The sequence below is a fragment of the Taeniopygia guttata genome, chromosome 4A (assembly GCF_048771995.1).
Source record: "Taeniopygia guttata chromosome 4A, bTaeGut7.mat, whole genome shotgun sequence".
NCBI lineage: Eukaryota > Metazoa > Chordata > Aves > Passeriformes > Estrildidae > Taeniopygia > Taeniopygia guttata.
Window position 1 is genome coordinate 11,214,141 of NC_133029.1, and position 22,098 is coordinate 11,236,238.

The window sequence follows — 22,098 nt, forward strand, 5'->3', positions numbered from 1 at the left end:
TACTTTATCTTCATGAGTGTTTGAAAGTTGATGACATTATATAAAAACAAAAAAAGCCAACATTATTATAAACAAATGCAAAATGAGCTGCAAAATGAAATGGTGCAGGCTGCCAGCTATTTAGTGCTTCTTGATACTCTGAAAGTATGAAAAACGCCTCCTGTTCCCTGCTGACTTATCTGCAGAGCATTTCTTAGCAAGACAGCCACCAATACAGCATGAAACTTTCATCAACATTATCCCTGCCCACAAACTGTGGACAAACAGTGAGCAATGAAAATGAAATGAAATGAAAAACACTTTTTCAACACAGTAATTTCTTCTGACAGTCCCAAAAATCTTCCAGCTGTAGATCACTCACCTGCACTGAAAATGAACACATCCTTGCACTAGGATAGGGACTAGTATCATAATTTACATTCACCTCCTCATTTAACTTTTTATTTCATATGGTTGCTTTTCTTTCACCTTTCCTCTTGTGCTTCATAATTTAATATAAAGCACTTTTTCTACCCATCAGTTGTTGTTCCTAAAGACGACTGTATGTAAGTCTTGTATGCAAAAAGGGGTTCAGTGTAAGTTTGTGCTCAGACTGTCTCCCATCCCTAAAAATTTTATGTAGCAAGGTTCATTCAAATACTATCACAGCAGAATCCCTTTCAAATTGCCTTAGTTGGATAACTGGTATCTCATCTGGCCAAAAAATGAGAGTAGGGACACAGAGATTTAGAAAATCCACACATTCACCTAGAGATTCCAGCTGGCCAGGGGCTCGTGTAACCTCTGGGATGCTCCCTGGCATTTTCTTTGCAGAGCATTACATTAGCTTTCATATCAAAATCAGTACAAGTTCCAACAATGCAGTTTAGGGGAATGGAACAACCAGATCCAAAACTCCTAGGTTTAAAATCAGTTTCCTGGGCTTCACTTGCTATTACATTTACTGTTACACTATCATACCATGTGTAGATATCTTCTTGTGCACTTCAGCAGTAAGAGTCATGCACTCAGTTTAACTTTTAACTTGACCTCAGAGAAAATCTCCAGACAAGGTCCTAGCTGGGACCCTTCAGTGAAGTCAACACTTCTTCATGAAGAACTGGACTTCTGCACAAATCACTGGATTGCTATTCACACATCTTTACAAGATAAATACTGATAAGGAGGGGAGAATGGCTGCAATGGACTGGAGTTTGACCACAGAATTAAGCAGAGACAGGCGTTTCATTAACTCATCATTAGATAAAGGAACCAATTCTGAATCACTGGCTAAGATAAAGAATGCTTCCGTAACAGATTTCTTCTTGTGCAGGCTTCACAGTAAATTGGATCATATCAAGATTCAATGCACAGCCTAAAACTGGTACAAGGTAACATTACAGCTTTTCAAATGTAAGCCAAGCATTTGGACAACAGAAGGGAAATTTTGCTCTTTTAGGAGATGTGCCTTACCACACTGCTAGGAGAGCTCCCTAAGGGGCTGCTAGACAAGCAGCTCCTTCCTTCAGAAAAGAATCTCAATTATTCCACAAATTGCTGACTCACTGCATAGAGATTAATCTAACAAGGTCAGTCTTACAGTCAGTGAGATTATACTGGTTTGTTGAGTTTTGGGGTGGGTTTTTTTGGTTGGTCGGCTTTTCTTTGTGGTTTTTGGTGTTATTTTAATATATCCTACACATACAGCAGCAGTCTACAGCAAAAACAAGAACGTGAGCACCTGCGGATAACACACAACTGCATCCCGTTTCTAGAAATATCTTTCACAGATCAAGTAGTCTGAATCAGTTTTGACACTTTTATTGCCTAAATAAAATTTTTAAAGATTGATCTGATCCAAAGGGCATTCAGGGAGGACATTTAAGGACATTGTCTATATTATTTTCATTAAGCTGTCAGCTTATTGTCATTTTTCTTGTGCTTTTAAGCTATTTCCTTTTAGAAAGAAAGCTTAGCTTTATTCTGATCTGGTTAATTGTGCAAAATTGACAGCTGAAAGAGTTTTTAAAACAAAATATGGATTTAGGGCATTGATAAAGTCCTGTCTCAGTTTCTGAACTTACAGGCAGTGGGGAAGCAGCTAGGCAGGAAGCCAAGGAATTAGCCTCAGGCTGTACAGTGTCCTGCAAGAAACAAGCTGTGTGCAGGATACATAATCACCATCCCCGGTTCAGCCAGTCACCTCCATATCCCCAGGCATGGCAGGCCTCCAGTAGCTGCCTGCAGATGTCCAAGAAGGTGTCAGGAGGGCTCAGCACACTTGATGGAAGCAGTGTTGTAAAAGGGAAAGATTACCACTTGTAGCAGACACTTCACTCCATGGACAGGTCTCAGCAGGATGGAACATGTGTCTGAAGGACTGAAAATGCCCTACCCATACAGGTCACATAAGAAATAAGCTAAAAGCCAAATGAGTTCTCAGGTCAGCAATGAAAACAGCCTAAAATCTTTGTGACATCTTAACAAAAGAGATGCCAAGAGCTCAAACTGCAAGGTCAACAGCATTGTGGCCACTTCAAACAATCAAGTTGGACCCCAGGAATGTAAAGAGACAGAAGAATGATGCTCATTGCTGTCTAAAGGTCAAAGCATTTACAGGATATTGTGTTCCAGAACCAAACTAGGTCTGTCCTTTACTGTATCTAATCATAAAAGGTATTGAGCAATTCACTTTAGCTCATATTCTAGGATATATTGAGAACTTCCTTGCAAAGTTCTTCTGCTTATCTGTTTAGACATGCATTTCCTCTGCCACATGATGAACTGAAAGAACTTTTATATTTTCAGGGCAAGCACATCACCAGTTATCAACTAAGCATTCACACTCTCTGCAATTAGAAAAAACATAATTTTTAAACCAATAATTTTTAAATAGAAACATTTTCCTAAATTCAGTCCAAAAAGTAATGCCTTGCATGTACACATACTGTGTCACTGAAATAGACAGGCAAAATCAGGATTGCTAGTGTTTAAATAATACTTGATTTCTTTTGGTTTTGCCCAGAGGATGAATTTTCAATATGATTTTGGGAAGTACAGCTGATTAATTAAACAGGACAACTTGTATAATTTCCCTTCTCTTTAAGCCTTTCAAATTCCTCAAGTACCTACTGTGTGCTCTTTCCTCGTTTCATCTCCAAAAGCAAAATCTGTAAGATTCATTTTCATACATGTTAAAATGCTCTAGAGCTTAAAATAAAACATTAAGTAGATGGCGTCTGGACAAAAATTAACATGGCAATTGAAGGCAGAATGAAGTCAATTACTTCATTCCCCTAAGACAGGAGATAAGCAGCTGCATTAAGTTATATTCTGTTCATAAAAGCAAAAGAAATTAAAGATTTTTACAGAAATCTTGCTTAAACATTTGGCTTCTTCAAATGAAGACTTTAGAGAGAGAGAGACTTCAGCTACACAAACAACTTTCTCAAAGGGAATTGCTTACATCCATTCTGAGTTATTATTCCTCCACAACCAAATACACAAATCAAAAACACTTCCACAAATAAACAGAAGTTATTAAAGTAAGGCCTGGGCAAAATCTGTATTAGAAGCCCACACTACTTTGATTTTCCTAATTTTAAGTGTTGTAATCTACTTAAAAACCATCTGTCTTCTTTTAAACTAGGGCTCAGATCCCATAAAGAAATAGGATTCTATTGAAGACTCATTACAAAGCCAGCCATTTGTAAATCTTCAGAATAGCTTTTGAAATCATGGCCAGGGACATTTGAAATGCAGCTGGTCTTCATCATTTGTCATTTCATGAGGTCATTAGATTGAGAATTACACATATTAACTTGGTGTTTATTTATTAATTTATTTCTAAAAAGATTGATAAGAGGCAAGTACAAGTCATATTAGTGTAAACAAACTTACTCGTGCACCCTTCTCCGGAAAACATTTGCATCCAGCACTGCAATTGCGGCCCCCACATGGCCCACTGTAGGACTTCTTTCCACCCTAAAAAAGAAAAAAAAAATTAAAAACTGAATTTCATAACTATTTGTTAGCTGAAGATCTTCTTTAATTAAAACATTTGGTCTGTCAACACTTTTCACCTACATTACTTTTGTTGTGTGAATTTGCTGAGAAATAATTGGGCAAAGTGTACTTAATTACATTTTAACTTTTCCACAACTGGGTCCTTTCCTGAATCACCAAATAAACAGAAAAAGTTGGGCCAGAAATTCTTTGAGGACAAGTGAATTTACACAAGTTGGTGCTCTTCTGCAAGGTGCAGAGTGCTTCCTAGGGCTCACAACCCATAAAACGAGATGATGTTTTTGAGACACTCAGTACACTCTCGGACTAGGATCATACTTGGTAACTGCAACTTGTGCCTCAGCCATCCTGCATAAACAGGTATCTTCACATCAATAGGAAACTATCGAGACAGATTTGATTTTGGGACCCTTCCATGTTTCTAAGAACAAGAAGCTGCATCCTTAAACCACAAGAACAAAAGCTACTGGATGAGAGAAAATGGCTTGTTAAACTGAGAACACATGTGTAAGGAAGTGTGTAGGAAACTACCATGGATTTGGATTTAAACTGAAAATAAATTCCAAATTTGTTGCACTGGCATTAGTTGTTTCAAGAATAATTACAATATTTATGTCAATCAGAAATCTCTATATCACAAACTTAATTCCCAGCTAACAGAGTACATGAAAGTTAACAACATGAATTTAGTTTAGAGAGTTTGACCTGCTTCCACACTGAACAGGTCTGAAGGGCTGGGCTTCCCAAAGCCCTGCAATGCTACTGACAATACTGTCAGTCCTGGAACAAAAGGTCCCCTTTAGTGGTGTAGTTTTGTCACACACTATGAACACTCTCTCTAAGGAAACTTTCACTGTCCAGCAAGCTCAGGTACAGTCCATAGGCTTTGAAATTCTGAAAGTAATAAACATTTAAGCTTCTTATACGAAGATGACCAAACTAAATGCCAAAACAAGTTCAGACTGGAGCCAAAAATTTCCTTACTAAAAGCATTCACAGGAAATATTTTTAAAGCCTTTAAAATTTCCTGACAGTGAGGAACGTGAAAAATGAAAGACAATTCATACAAGCTTCTCAACCTTTGAGCTTCTTTGAATCAGCTTTCTCAAAGGAAGGAACTAATTTGACATCACTTGATCAGTGTTCTGCTGAAGGTAAATAAAAACATCTATGCATGCTGATGTTTATAATGCTTTGCTAAATTAAACATTTTTTAATTTAGAATGAACAGATATTAACAAAAAGCCTTAAATCCAATCTCCCGTACTTCCCTATCCAGAAGGGAGTGTTATCTCTTGCTGTAAAATCGTCATAACAACCTTCAAGCAATTCTAAGAGGTATAAAAAAGTATTTAAAAAATCCTATGAAATTACTTTGCAGACATTTTGGCAGCTTTGTTCAGATGAGGCCCCATTAGATATGGGGCTTTTGGACTACTCATTAAAATCATATGGTAGGATCTAACACAAAACGGGAACTGAAGAAAGGCACCACAAGAGAGGCACCATAATGGGAAATGCACCACAGACAGGCAGCAGCAGAAAAATAAAGAATGAAGTAAAGGTAAAAAAACACCAAATAGCTAACAAAACAAAATTTACCAGCCAGCCTATCAACTACCCAAAAGCCAAGAGGAGACAAACTGTATCTAGAAGTTCTAGAATAGCCTGTAAGAGCATCTCCAAGCTTTCTGCTCAGACAAGGAATGGTCACTTGAGCCTGCAATGTGCAACAGCAAGGGCTCAGTACACAAAAACTGGTCCCTATCTTAATGGACACCCTGCTGAGAGGTTATTTCTTTGTGAACCTGTTTTTAGAGTGAAGTGTGCAGAGATACATATTTTCCCATGTTAATGTGCACATTTCACAGTGGAGATTTGGACCCACTGCTAAGCAATGCATATGTCTATTCCTGACACTTAACCTTATGTTTAAACTCTCCACACACAGCTTTATGCCTCCAGGTAGACAGATTATGCTTTCCCAGACACTTATCAACTTTAAATTCTTCAGTTTTAAACTTCCAATCAACTTTTTCTCCAGCTTATTCCTGGTTCCAGGAGTCACTTTCACAAGCCCTCGGGGCCCATGGTTCTGTCCATTCAGGTGCCTCCTAGGAGTGAGCAGTGGCAAAGATTCCTTTCACCATAGCTGTTACCCTCTAAGGTCACTGCCTTGCAATAGTCACTGTCTCAAAGCACTAATCCCCTGCCTCTGGTGGCAGTCAGGTCTTTCCCAGTGGCAGAGGACTGGACAAAAATCCATCATTCTTTCTGTCCCTCGGGCTCCTGCTGCGCCCATCATTGATGCAGTGTAGTAAATACAGCTCTAGTCTCAATCCCACTGAAGTCAAAATAAATATTTCTCTTTCATTTATAGGAAGCTGGATAAAACTCTCACTGAGCTTTGTGAAAAACTGAAAGTATGTCCCTATTTTGTGTAAAATTGTGTTCACCATGTACTTCTAGGTTTCTTTTTCACAGCACGAGGAGTCACGTTGCTTACTTATGAATGAAGGCATTTGGAAAGGAAGCAAAGCAAAGCCAGTTGGCTCCAAACCAGGTGTACATGTCCTGAGTATTTTATTTAGGGGAAGTAGCTGACATCAGACACTCCATGACTATTTAAATCATAAACAGCCATGTGCCTAATGTTTGTGAACACAACTCTAAAGGTTGCATATAAGATTCTAGACAATAGTATTGTCTTCTGAAAAGGTTAATACATTTTCCCATTCATACATATGAATGTAAGGTCATTCAAACATTTACAGATTGTAACCTGACCACGTAAACACGAGCCTGTCATACTTGTTCTGTGCATGTATTCAGGGAAGGGATTATTTTTTTCCTACTGCTCTACATTTCACATTGATGAATATGCTCTTGAAAAAAACTAAGAATGAAAAAAAAAAAAAAAAAAGGTTATTAGTTATCCTGGTAAGCTCCAGCACTATAAGAGAAATTAATGAAACCACTTTCATTTCATCGCATGGAAGCAGACCAAGATCTTGAAAACAAAAAACAAAATAGCAGCACTGTTACAAAAACCCATACTCTGAGATTTAAACAGCTGTAATATCAACTGAGTAACACACATCCTGATTTTAACTGAGTTATTTCAGGCTTACATAAGAATCACTACCAGGATTTCAATGTAGAAAAAACCCACTCTATTTGAGAAGTATTGATACAAGTGAGAAACTATTATTAAAAAACATTCAAAACCAAGAATCATTGTAAGGACAATTTTCCTCTCATGCTTCTAGTGTACCTCTATCAAGCATTTATGCACAGTTAATTCATGAAGAAGCAGTAGCATTCAAATCTTTCCATTGACTTCAGTTTGCTCTGGACTGGAGCCAAAGAGTAAAGAGACCTCACAGCTGTGGTGCCACAGGAGGTGTCCCAGAATGTTCATTCCAGCTTCTCCAGAGCAACATACAAGGCAACCGAATAAAAGTACATGAGCTGGAAGGACCTGCCTGCAAATCCAAAACTTGTAGGTAGGAGCAGGTAGGAGTAAACCATCTAAAGAAGGACTTTAGTGGGAGACCTCCAGGAAGCACAGTTCAAATGCAAGAGCTGGGGCTCAATCTGGCATCAAAACTCCTGTTCTGTTTCAAAGGATCATCTGCAGAAGGCTTAAGAAATCTCATCTGAAGACAGCAACTCCAATAAGATAGGAAAATGAAGCAAGAGGAATGGGCTGAGAGCATGTTTTGGGAAAGGACTGCAGAAAGGTTAAAAACATCATCTTTATCATCAGAAATCTAAAGTAGCAATGGTGGAAATGGGCAAATTAATTGGAAAATTTTAGTAAAGAATGGATTCTATGGAATGGTAGTGCACAAAACTGGAGTGTGTAAAGTCCACTGAAAAAAGAGCATACTCATGATAAAAGAGAAAAAATGATGATGACAAAAAAAAAAAGATAAAACAGAAATTAAAAGAATCTCTAACTTGCATAAAGAGATATGACAGGGGTGAGTTTTTTTCCCCAACACTTGTCTGCAGTAACTTTCCAACTCAAGTTAAGGACTGCTCCATTACAGTAATATAAAATCATAACAAGGAACTTCATAATCAAAAGCTAGAGAGGAAGTATAATGAAAACTTCTGGAATCTTCAAATAAATAATTTTCATATAATTCAGAATTACCTGCTGATGACTAATAAGGAAATTTTATTCACAGTACCAGAAATTCAGACACCCTTGCAAAATTTCACTGCAAAAAAATTAGTGTAACCTAGGATCTCTGTTCACTTCATGAGCTGCTGTGATAACCTCACTCATTTGAGCATTCGTGGCTTTTAGCTAAATTAATGAATGAAGACTTGGGTAGTGACATAATGGCCCTATACATTCATCAGAAAGGAAAATGCCAGAAAAGTCAATAAATTTTATTGAAATAGTGTTCTCAGTACCCCAGTGCTGCTCAGCAGTACTTCACATGGCCATCAGTAACTGAGAAGGTACGGAAACAGATCTCTGGCAAGAATATATACATCAGCAACTGGGGTGGATGTCAGGGACAGAACATTGGCTTGTCCTGTACTAACTAGTCAGAGGAAAGGAAGGACAATCTGGCACAAAAGCAAGTGTGTGTAAGTTTCCATAAATATTTGCAGAACTGAAGTTTTTAAGCAGAAAGCAACATCCTTCCAGTTACAAAGGCAAGGCATTTAACAATTCTGTTGAAATGGAAATCCATTTTGACAAGAGATTGATACGACACAGTGGCCAGTCACAGTATGAGACAGTATTCAGTGACTGCCACTTTTCCTTTGCTCCTAAAGTGGTTCATGTCAAAGCATCACCTTCCCATCCAGTCCAGTTTCAGCCCTTTGCACCAATAATGTCTGGAAGTCAAAAAAATGGGAAAAAATCCAAAGCAACTGACCTCATGAAATAAAAATTTTTAGAAGCAGTCCTCAAGGTCTCTGCTTTCTATACCTTTACATTTCTACTATAACCTGCTACATTAAAATCTGATGTGAAATTGTGAAAAGCCTGAAAAAGCATTTTTCATTGACTCTCAACAGAATTAGAGTAAAATACACCTACAAAAGGAAGAGACTGTATTTAAATACTAACTCACATACCACACATAAAGTCAGGCTTTAAGCCCCTCTCTCACCCTGAATAGCACCAAATTCTTCTTATAGTCCCATGGAAATGACTGGTCTCCAAACAGGAGCAGGAATATCACATACTGGTTATTCCATGTTAACAGATTTGAATCTGCTCTGAACAGCTCCATCTTCAGGGCATCAGTCCCAAAAATGGCTCAGCTCCTCCACTGTGCAAAGAGTTCTAACAAAAATACTAAAGAAAGACCTTCACCTCAAGTTAAAGGGATGCTCACAGTATTTATCATAAAAGTACATATCAGAAGGTAAGCTGGCATGTGTCCACTGTGATTCATCCTACAAATTTGTACATAACACAGACCAGATACTTTGAAAATATGACAGCAATTTTTTGTTTGCATTTTATTTTTGAAAAGTAAAGAGCCACCAAAGCCATCTGTTAAAACCTTTTCAAAATGAAAGCTCCAGAGCTGACTGTTAAATAGCAAAACCCAAGGAAAATATTGGCAGAATCTGGCCACACTTTTAGTGATACTTGCAGCAAAATGCTGGTGGATTAAGAAGTGAAGGTAGGAGCTGCATATGACCTCCCACACCAAAGCTACCTTCTAAACTCCCTCTCTGTATCTTTTGGATTAACTCTTTAACCTCTATCTCTGTAGACATTCTATTCCCTTGCACTTTGTGATAGTGAAAATAAGAGCTGGCTTGTATGTGGATGCATCCTCACAAATTTCCCTGGAAGTTTTGTCACTGACTGAAGCAAGAACAGAGTAAAGCCACTGCAAATAGCACAGTGAGACATCCCACTGTGTTTTAAGTTCTCTAGCAAAGATTTACTACACCAGCTTTGGAAAGTACCATGCACATAGCGTGTTCTTGGTTAATTAAATCACAAAAGAAACCAGGGAGGCACTGTGTGCTCCACCCACAAAATACTTCAAAGAGTAGGATCACAGAGAAATTGCTCTCCTTTAGGGGAAAAAGATGTCTGCAACTATGTTTGTGTCCTTGCACAATGGGTCCTTGTTGTTAACTAATGTTTGGGCACCATAGTAGTAAACATAATTAAGAAAAAAATGTTGGTGTTTTAAAAAGTAAGGATCTTGGGATCCATTCCTCTATCCTCTAGGTTATTTCCAGTGTACTATTTCTATCTTCAGGGAGTGAGATTTATCAAGTCTCAACATGTCCCAGGAGCATACAACTGTCTACTCTTGGCTGTTAACAACTTTGCACTCTGGATTGGTCATTTGTCCTCTATGAGAAATGTAGAATACCACCAGGATAACAGTACCATTTACAAACATCTTGTGCTAGCACAAATGTCAGTAATAAATCAGAACATCAGTTCTATATTAAAATGAAAAATAATCAACTATTAGAACATCCTTAAAATTGTATGTACAATCTGTGTGCACCTCCAATAAAGCAAACAAATTAAAAGTGATAAGAGTAAAATTCAGACATGTTGTTTGTCTTTAGCCCTACAACTCTGCAAAAGAAAAGTTGCATAAAAGGCCCATCCAAGCAGCAAATGCAGTCTAAATGCCCTTTGAAGTCCAAAGACTTCTCATTTAGTCCCTAACAGAGGATAAATCAGTTGGCAATTAAGAATTTTCCAACACTGTAAAAATATCAGAATTACAAAGGAATAGGTGTAAAATCATAAAAGTAAATTATGTTAAAAAACCAAGAGTATGCATTTGAGATACTACACCATCATGCAAGCAGGCTTACATAACAAACCATGGATTTACTAAAGTAATTCCCTTTTCTAGCTATAGCTGTAGAGAGTGAAGTGACTTTGATGAGCCCTCCTATCATACTGATGAAAATAACCATGTTTCTACACACAGCTTATCTATAAACACATTTATCTTATTGTTCTATACAAACACAGTGGTGGTCCTGCAAAGTATTTTTCAAACAAACTATCTCTGGGAAGAGACAGGGAGGGCAAAAATTTTATCTACTGGAAGTACTACATTTCATGCATTTTTTTCATTCCATACGGAACAAAGATTAGGAAAAAAGAAAACCTGAAAAAATTAGTCCTTACAGGATTAAATAAAATGGATATTTTTGACATTGGAGAAACAGATCTGGGCACACCTTTCAAGTTCTGTAGCAAGGTCCAGGAGCTTGGGTTACAGCAGCACACGAACCCAAAAGCCTGCAGGCTCTGGCTGCTGACAGGAAAAAGAAAAAAAAAGGCAGGCAGAGACTAGGCAGGTTTTCTACAGAAAACACTTATTTCCCAACATTCATTTACACCAACAGATTCTTTGGGGCCTTTCAAGTTTTACCCCAGCAGTATTCCCAATGAAAGTCACTTTTTCAAACCCATGGGAGCAAATAAAACACCTGTCCATCAGCTGGAAGTGAACAAAGGCAAGCAATCCCAAATGCAGATACAAATGGTCGGGGTGAAGGGGTGCAAGGAAGACAGAACAGCTTCAGATCAGGCAGAGAAGAATAACAAGGGGTTGGAGGACATAAGGCTGGGAATTCAGGACTTTTAGATAACAGAAATAACACCCTTTCCAAATTCTGCCCAACCCATATAAACAGCTACAGCCCAGTCTGCTTGCTCTCTATTCTCCAGCTGAGTATGTCTGGGTTGCTTTGAGAGATTCAGGTCCTGCACATTCTCAGGAATCCCACTCTTACTTCACATTTACACAACAGCTCTGAGGGAGCTCATCCTAGGCCCTGGAAATTCAAAGAGTGGACACAGGAATATTCACAAAGAAACAATGAAAGTGTGCTTTTCTGCATCTGCTCTGTAGAGCAGCAATGGCATAGCCCCTGGAAGAGGTTCCTGCATCTTTTCTGAACCTGGTTGGACACATGTGCAGAACAAACACAGCACCACAGTTCACAGTTTTAGATGATCACTCAGGACTCTGAGGGTTCTGGTTTGTCTGATGAATCCAAGATGTAAAATCAACCTGTGACTTTACTGCCACAGAATAATCACACTTCTATCTGTAGATATAACATATAACATGCACAACAGGATGTTGCATTTACTATTACAGCTGCTGGTTCAGATTTGTTTTCTGGGCTGCCCTTCTCATTTCACTGAGGCTTTCAAGCAACCTGTCCTTTCATGGTAAAACAACCCCTTGTAGTGATTCAGCCAGTCAAGCCCTCCCCTGCAGGGCACAAGTGTTTTGCTTAAGGATTCCCCTGCAGTCAGCCCAGCAAGCACACTGCAGACTACAGAGCACACTGCACACTCATACACAGCACACTGCACACTCAAACACTTTCAGTAACAATGATAAAGAACAAGTAAGAAAATATAAATTGAGGTAAACAACTATATAAAATGTCAAAGGAAATTCAAGTAGTTCCATTGTGTAGCCATGTACTTAATTTATTGTTAGGTCTATTAAATTTCAAGTAACACTTCTGAGCAGAGCAGATGTCTATTCATCAACTGCGGATCTTGCAAACTTTTGCCAAGACAAAATGTACAATCTCCATGATGGATAATCTTACCTGTCTGGAGTGGGAAAAGACAAAAAGCCTTTATAACATTTATCTAGATTAAACAGATCAGAGGAGGTATAGTTTGATGCAGTATTTTGACAGGGTTAAGAGCATGTTTGCTGAGGAATAGGTACTGATTAAATCTGAGACAAAGTGTGCTGCAAACGTTTCTCCCAGGAAACCAAAAAAGGACAAAACATAGAACGGGCAGAAAAAATGTGTAATTTTATTTACAAATATCCTAATTTTTTTAGGTGTGTTTCTAGGCTGCTAAGCAGAGTATGAGCTTTAGAATGATATATTAGAAAACACAGAACCAAATGTCTCGGTTTGCTAGTACTGGATAAGGGAAGGAAAAACTGAGACAAAATGAAACTATTCTTAGCAACAGCTAAAAAAACCTGAAAATATGTATTTGGAAACATCATTATCACAACTCCTCAAGTGGAAAATAATGCAAACATGAATTTAATATTTTAATTTCATTTTTTCCTCTATGTAAGTAAAACTTTTTTTTTAGATTTTTTGTTTCATGTATTATTTTATATGTTGGGGGACAGAAAACAAGGCTTTTGTTTTCAGATTGTTTTACTGATAAGAAAAGGCATACAGTGAGCATATTCAACATCAACATTCAGATGTCCAGTTTGTCACAGCACCTGACATGAAATTTGAAGAAATATTTTTTTCAGTCTTTATTAAACCATGCAAAGGAAAATTTGTCATCAGAAAGACTAAAACTATCTAAAACATTGGATTGTGGAGTCTGATGCAATTTAGAACTGAAATGCCTACTTAATATATATATATAATCTTCAGAACTCTTTCATGCCAAAGGCATAGATCTTTATCAATAGGTGTGTGTGCCTTCACAAGCAACAGTTTGAAATGCTGACTTGGTAAAATTTTTAACCCTCTACTTCCCTTTTACCCCTGTCATAAGCTATACTGCCTGGACTTCTCATCTGGGAGATGACAGAAAGCAACTCAGGAAGTAAAAGCAGCTAAAATAAAGTCTTAACCAATTAACATTAAAAAATGGACAAAATATTAAATAAACAGTTATTTAATTCTGGAAGTCCAAGCAAGTATGTTTACAGAAGTTAGTTTATAAAATAATAAAGTAATTCTGCTTAAGGCATTACCTTGCTCTGTCTTCCCTGAAACCCACTAGAGATAATTGACAGATGTCTCCTAAACAGAGAAACCAATAGAGTGGAGATAAAATTCACAAAATTTCACTGGAATCAACATCTTATGGCCTGTTTGTATAAATCCTCTCAAGCAGTCCCTCAGGATTGACTCCACTGTTGTGCAGTTAGAATTGCTCAGACATGGAGGACTCAGAGGGTCAGGTTTTTCATTTAAGAACCAGCAGCCACCATATTCAAAATAAGTTTAACTTAAAAAAACCAAACCAAAACAAACAAACAAAAAACAACAAGAAAAAAGAAAAAACCAGGAAACAAAAAAGGAATTGCTCCTCAGAATGGACACTGTCCCAGTTGAAACCATACCACCAAATAATTCATCTGAAGCTTTCAAAGTGTCCTAAATTTTGTTTTGAGTACATTTATTTCTTAGCTGTCAGGCATAGTGTGATAAGGGATGACCTACACTACACATACAGCACCTACCCAGGAGATTAAAAGTTGCTGTACATGCAATGTAAAAACACACTACTAAAAAATTCTTAGTAACTTAATATCCAACCTTGAACATTATCACTCAGAACAGCAAACCCAACAATTCCCGAAATGAAGATTAGTGCTAAAATTTACGGTCTCACTGAGCAACATGCTAGCTAAGCACAGCTGTCCCTCCTGAGAAAAAAACACCCACGCTATTTCAAACAACTTTTTTCAAGGACTTTGCCAACTTAAGCAGTTTCTTTTTATTTTTTTGGCCACATGCATAATAATAACATGACAAATATAAGTAAAAAGTCTAATGTAAGAACAAACAATTCTTCTCTATACTGGGTATTAATTTCTCCTATGTGTTTTTTTTACAGCCTGTCTTATTGTACTTTCACTTGCACGGTATTTAGTTCAAATTATACTGTATCAAGAAAAGACTACTCCATTTTTTCCTTAATTGGTAAACTGGATTCTAACTTTTACACTGGTTCCTGATGAAAAATACCATGGTTTGTGACACGAAACAACAGATGTTCTTAAAATAACAGACTCAGATATTTCCAAGTGCTATCACTCACAAGGAAATGCCAGGCAGAGAAAGGAACTGTTCTTATTGGCACTGGGCCCAGCAGGGACCTGCCCCACCAAGTGCTGAGCACCCTGAGATTCAGTGAGTTTACAGCACCTTCAGTAAATCGAGGACTCTCTCAGAACCAACAGAAAATATGTGTCTAACTGATGAGAAATCATTATTCTACCATGCCAAATGCACCTGCACCATCCCTCCTCACAGGCCAAGCCTGTCATTCCCAGGACTGAAATAGGACTGGACAGCACTGCCAGACTTGAGCAGACTCATTTGCAATGATGCTACCACTCTTTGTCCAGCAGGTTGGTTCAATAGGTTTGTGCTGGTACCTTGACTTCAAACCCTGCCAGCCCATCTCTATCTCTTCCCAATCGATTGGGAATGTGGAACAATGACTTGTGAATGGAATCTGTGGGGTGGGTCAGTCTGAACTCAAGGAAAGCACCTGTGAGCCCTGGCTCAAAGCTGGCCATACCAGCTCAGCCTGTCCTCAGCCAGAATGAACCTCCCAGCTCAAGTCAGGTTCATATTTGTGATCTACTCTGTACTGCTGAGGCCACATCTAGAGTGCTGCCTCCAGTTCTGGGCTCCACAGATGAAGAAGCACAAGGAGCTATTGGAGAAGGTCCAATGGAGGGCTGTGAAGAGGATGATGAGGAACTGCAGCATGTCCAATAGAAGGAAATGCTGAGGGAGCTGGGCCTGTTCAGGATGGAGACAACACAACAAATGTGTTAGGGTGGGTGTCAGGAGAATGGGACCAGACTCTCTTCAGTGGTGCCCAGCACAGGTCAAGGGACAGTGAGCACAAACCGAAACACAAAGTTCCACCCCCTGAGTAGGAGGAAAAACTTCTTTAGTTGTGAGGGTGAGCACTGGAACAGAGAGGTTGTGGAGTCTCCTTCTCTGGAGATGTCCAAAAGCCACCTGGACAAGGTGATTCTGTGCAGCCAGCTCTGGGTGAACCTGCTGCAGCAGGGGGTTGGATTTGGGGAACTCCTGAGGTCCCTTCCAGTACCAAACATTCTGTGGTTTTGTGTAATCATCTTGTACCATCTCACAATTTAACTCCTGTTTGAACTACAATGCATCTTCTAGGAAATCATCCTATTTTCCATGGAATATCAAAGTGTGAAACTTCCACAACAGGACTAAAATCAAAGTGGCTTAATTTTATGAAAATGTTTATCATTCCTGTACGGAACGTCAACAGAATTGGTCCATTTCATCAAATTCCTCAAATTCACTGAATGAGAATTTTTGGGAGAAAAACTATTCCATCTAAATTGTCAAATACAGTTGTATTATTAGACAGCTGATTTATATGTATTGAGAAAAAATAGTAAATGTATGTATAGGTTTTACTGAACAAATTAGAATTATCTAGCTTTTAACTGTGTGGACCATCAAATTGCCATGAAAGTACCTCTTCCTTTTTCATCTAAGTAACTCCATACTAAGTACTGCTGTCAATTTTAAATTCTAAATTTTAACAGACCTTTACTTTGTATTTAAGTTTTCCAGCATGCAAAACCAACACCAGCCTTCCTGTGTTACACATAATAGAAACTAGAAGTTAACAGCATTTCTGCTTAGCTGCCCTCCCTCTTTCAACCAAGGCCTACCCCAAAACTTTATTTTTACACCTTATATTTCTTCATCTGGTTACTCAAATAGGTTCTTCACTGGCCTTTAGTCCAACCAAGTCCACTCACAAATCACCTGTGTTAATTTGCTGAAAAAGCTGTAGAGATTACCAGCAAATATAATTCAGGAAGAAAGACACGCTGGTTCCATGGTAACATGAAAGTCAATGAGCCCACCTTGAAATCTGGAAACAAAGGGCCTTTTCAGGACAGGGAGCAGAGGGGAGGGACCATGTCTTATTGAGATGTTGGGTCCTTTCAGATTGTTTGCCAGTGAGATTTTTCTTAAGGAGAAAAGGCACGCTCTAAATTTGCCATGCACAAGTTCATTTGATTTTGGAGCCTATTACCAAAACTCTGTTGAATTGCCCTTGACCAACCCTGCCCCAAAAAGCAGTAGAGCAGATCACAATGAAAGCCAACCTCCTTGCAGCCCTGTTGCTTTGTTCAGGGATACATTTACAACATGACACACTGAAGAATTATGATCCTACATCAGAAAACAAAAAACTAATGTCCTACAGGATAATATTATATCCTAAAGAAGAAAATTTGGAGAGAATTTTCGAAAAAACCAGCAAATTTAGCATGAAAAAATAAACTGAACAGACAGACAACTTACAGACCTGCACTGAATTTCCCAAAGCCACCCCTGCCATAGCATCAGAACAGGCTTAGTAATAGTTACATGCGTTGCAATTTAGGAGAATATTTCAAGACTCCCATTACATGGCCATTTGCAGGGTTAAAATAGGGAGCAACACAGAGTTTAGATATGCACCAGGGATAACTTAAATTTTAGTGTTTCATGTTCCCCAGAATTTCTGAAAATGCAGGAGTGGAAAGAATTTATACTTTGAACTGTCCAGTAAGACTGCATTATTTAGATAACATCAGATTAAATAATTTGCCCTTTACAAGATGATTTTACTCATCAGCTCTCAACAGATGTGACTCCCAGGGCCGCAAGATTACAACAGCCATGCACCTACAGATGGACCTGGCTATTACCTTGTGGGTTACAATCACAGACCACATCTACCTCTCCTACACATTGAGCAGACCAGGTGTGTTCTGCCAATGAACACACTCTAGGTAAACTTCCCACCCTCCTTTCTTCCCTAGCTGCTTTTTTTCTTCAGCTATAGAAGGCTCAGGAGACAGTAAATGCAGAGGCAGAGACATCACCTTCCTGGGTTTGCAGGACACGAACATCCTAGAAACCTACAAAAGCTCTAGAAAATATTATTTACTATAGTGGTAATCAGAAAAATCCCCAAAACAAGTAGCCATAAATTCTGGTTCAAATTATTGAAGATGTCAAAACTATTTCAAACCAATTTTCAAAAAGCTATGTCTTGAAAGCCTTGTTTTCACTCTTACTGAGATTGTTCTTTGTATAGAACAGCAAGGAAAAAATGAAAGTCTAAAATCTAGTGAGGAAAATTTCAATAGTGTTATAGTTATAGGCCTACAAACAAAACAAAAGCCATTTTGGTGAAGAAAATCAGTGTTTTCTGAGGGAATGCTTTGTACTGCAGGCATCATTACAGCACTTTGTATCTAGCATTATTAACACATGCAGAAACAGAGTACAGAGCAGAGCCATTCAGTACAGCAGTCAGGCTATATCAGCAGGGCACTCTACAAATACATGCACAGGACAATTCCAGGTAAGTATCAGTACTATTGGCCTCTACCCAAGTTAATGTTAGGAACCTGAACAGGTAAAACAAAGTAGATAATCTTCCTCAAAAGGACTGACATCTGAACTCACCACGACGGAACAGAGAAACTTTCGTAACAAACAACTGAGTAAGAAAGTTATTGAAATAGATTTCCACTATTTCCTTCTGCTTAAAAGCCTCACACAAGAAAAAATGCAATTCTCCAGGCCTGAGTTCTGAGAACACCTACAACACAATGTAGTCACTGCAGAGGTGGATATAAAGTCACCACTCCAGAAGTGGATATAAAGCAAGAGTGAGAAAGAGCTGCATAGTCCTGCAGTCCCTGAAAGCCTCCACCAGACAACTCCCGGGTATTTTTGCCACATTATCACCTATGACACACACAGAGCATAATCTGGTTGCAATAGCACTAAACAGAAAAAGCATGTTTGTTTGAGAGGCCCCTTTCATTCGTATATCCCTTTGAAGTTAAAAGTTTCTGCAACTTACTCATTTGCTTTGAGACAATTATTGATACAGTCTCTTGATGACTGTTGAAATCATCATGTATTTGTTATGACACGAAGTGACTAGAAAGTCATTATCATCTAAAAAAAATAAATCCTAAATGTAACTTGAACTATTTTTTCTATTTTTTCCACCTCTTCCAACCAAACTACATCAATATGAACTCCTATAATTCTTCCTTCCTCTAGCTGAAATTTAAGCAACAAAGGTCAGTGAAAAAAATTTGAAAGGATGCAACAGTTTTTAGAAGATTAGTTAGAACAGTGTTTAAACAGCTAATAAACAGCACATACACTCAGGCTAGTCTCAACCTGATGCAACTAGAAATGGGTGCTACATTACTCCTAAAACACACAGGGACAAGGGACAAAACACATCTGCTGTGACAACATTCAAGTGTTTTCACTGATACTATTCTAGCTGACTTAGTTCCTTCACTCTGCTCAGTCAATAATAGTTTGAGTATGTTTTTGGTACCTGAATAGGCCAGTTAGAGTTTGATTTGGCAAGGCTTACTCATACAATCATCCTTGTTTCACATTAATTCCTCCAGACTACAGGCTGCTGCCCCGAGTCTCATTTCCACTCTCACAGATTCCTCTCCCTGTCTTGTTCCCCATTCCCACCTCTTCAGAGCCAGCAAACTGTGAGTCTGTGAAGGGTCAGAACAGCAGAGGGTGCTTCTTTGTCAGAACAATAAACTGATCCCCCCTCACCATCCAACCAATGATCCAGCCAAAGGGATGCAGGAAACCACAATCAGGACACGGGGTAGCCCACACTTAGATAGGATTAAGTGCAATGTAAGACTGCACTTCATAGAAAATAGGGGATACAAGGTTTGAATTCAAGTATTCAAATGTATTTACTTCTCTCACTTTGATGGGCTCAGACCCTCATGGGATTAGTCTTTTTCTTTGCTGGGTGCACTGGCATGAGGGGCAAAGAATCTGACCTCACTAAAGATTTGCAAGTACTTGTGAATCCTGCATTCAGAGAGGTCAATGGAAACCTCTGACAGACTCCAGCAGAGGTGAGATTGAGCTTGTAACCAAAATGTCCTTCTCAAGCAAATTCAAATGCCATTTTATCTGGTGACTGAGTATGCCTGTGTCTCAAGGGAGAATTTTGTACTGTATGCCCAATTCTAAGTTGGTATTTAGACAAAGCACCTCATGCATGCACCAGAAATTGTAGTTTATATATCTCTATATATACAAAATTATAGATATAAAAGTACCAAAACATTTTGCATACAGCCCATATTTTAAAGCTATGTGAACAAGATATGTGAACCAGCCATGAACAAGATATAAGTGTCATTTTGAGGGTAACTTCATGTTTACCAGGACCAAGAGAGGACCTATGGATTTTAAAGAGAGAACTCCACAAATACAGTCTATTATTGGAAAGAAGTAGTTTACATACTCAGTTCCATGTTTTCTTTTTACCTCTTATTAATGACCAAGGACACTGCTGCTCCCCAACATTTGGAATTTCCTCAGTCATCTCCTGCCAAAGCACAGGAAAGCGCCACAGCTACTCAGCTCTCAATTTCAGGAGGTCCAGACCCTATTCAGGGTTACTGTTTTCCTATACTGTGAGAGACTTCCCTCATTTCAATCCATACCAAAAGCCATGCAGGGCAGGGAGCAGTGGGTGTACCTGATACATGAGATGATTGGACAAACATCCCAAGGAAGGAGCTCCAGGGCAGCAACCACTGCATCCATGCACTCCAGTCTATGGTCCCACAAAACTGAACCGTGCTCTGGAGGGACTGCTGATGCTGTTACAAGACTGGAACAACAGGACTGCTTATGCTGCTTTTTCCTGCACAGAATTTTAATATAAGGACAACATATGCTAGAGGAGCATATTTCCCAGTAATGCATTAGCTTACTAGGCCATCAGAGTCATCATTATAAGGCAGTAAATAATTATATTGAGATTGATAAACTTCCTTGCCTCAGCTGTTGGAAGCTAAGCCAAGACTAAACACATTTGTACAGCACTAGTAAACTTTCACCATTTGAATAGTTTTCCTGTTATTGTCAAACCTATAAGCAAATAATCCTTCTGACTGACCATATGGCAGAAGGACAGCAGCCCAGAGAGGCAGCAGTATGAGAGAGGAATTTCACATGTCTGTATGCTTTTGTAGAGGCCCCTCACAAAGCAAGGAACAGCCAGTCCCTGTAATGAAAGTTCCAAAAATGTCATTTTAAGAACAAAGTGATCTGGCCTATAGTCCTGCCTAACACCCTCTCTTTATAAGCAGATGTTTGAAGGTCACATTATGTCCTTTTATAAACTAAATCACAATAGTAATGTTCCTCCATTTCGCAACTACATTTGCAAAGCCAGTGTTTTAGCACTCTACTGGATCTTAACCTGCTTGTGAATCTGGGTCTTTTAGATTCTGGTTGCAGTCTGTAAGACTCAAGCTTGCTGGATATAGGACATTTAAACAAACTGGACATACACAAGTTCATAAAACCTTAAAAGTGTGCCCATAGGTACTGAGGGAGCCAGCTGACGTTGCATGGCTACTCTAGATTAAATCTGAAAAGTCACAGTGACCAAATGTTCCCAAGGTCTGGAAGAATACAAATCTCACTCCTGTCTTCCAGAAAGGCATGTAGGAGGATCTGGGGAACTACAAGACACTCAGCCTCCTCTCAGTCCCTGCGAAGTCAATAGAATAAATTCTTCCGAAAACCTATTCCAAACACATGGAGAACAAGCACAGATCTGTAAAGAGAAAATGATGCCTAATTATCCTGGTGGACTTTTAGGATGAGATGTCAGGCTGGATGGATGAGAGGAGCTGTTGCTGTTGTTTACCCTGACCTTAGTGAGGTGCTCAACAGTGCCTCAAGATCCTCATAGACAAACTAACAAAACACAGGTTAGACAAGTGGACAGTCAGATGCATTGAAAAGTGGCTCAATTGCCAGGTTCAGCTGACACTTTAAAAATAAACTGAATGAAGTTTTACTCGTTTGTATGAGAACATGTGAATGAAGTCACCATGATTGAAGAAGCTCAGAATCATAAAGGATGGAGCTCTTTATTTCAATGGTTACAATTTTAAGAGGACCTACCTGACCCAGTCCAGCTCCAGCTGGGATAAAGGTACACAGAACATGTGACAGCCAACTCAGGTGTCTTTCTTTATGACTTAGTCTGACATTTCATTGCTCTGTCATCACTGTCATATGATTTGCTGAAGCATCACCAAAAATACATCCCTCCATGGTTTTGCAATTATCCTGTACTGTTTTATCTTATAGAAGATAAGTTTTAGCACTATCCAAATCCTTAGACTGCATTAAAATCTCTACCTACTGCACAAATATCTTAGCTGGATTCCTTTCCTCTCCTCTGCAAATGCTGTTTATAATAGTTTATTTCAGAATGGC

General features: G+C 38.7%; 1 protein-coding gene across 1 annotated transcript in view; it reads right to left on the reverse strand.

Moving 5' to 3' along the window:
* Positions 1-22,098, reverse strand: part of COL4A6 (collagen type IV alpha 6 chain) — a 110,270-nt gene that overhangs the window by 67,921 nt on the left and 20,251 nt on the right. Inside the window, exon 3 of the mRNA XM_030272304.4 lies at positions 3,880-3,963. Within this exon, the coding sequence (XP_030128164.4) occupies positions 3,880-3,963 (84 nt within the window). The remainder of the gene's footprint in view (positions 1-3,879; positions 3,964-22,098) is intronic.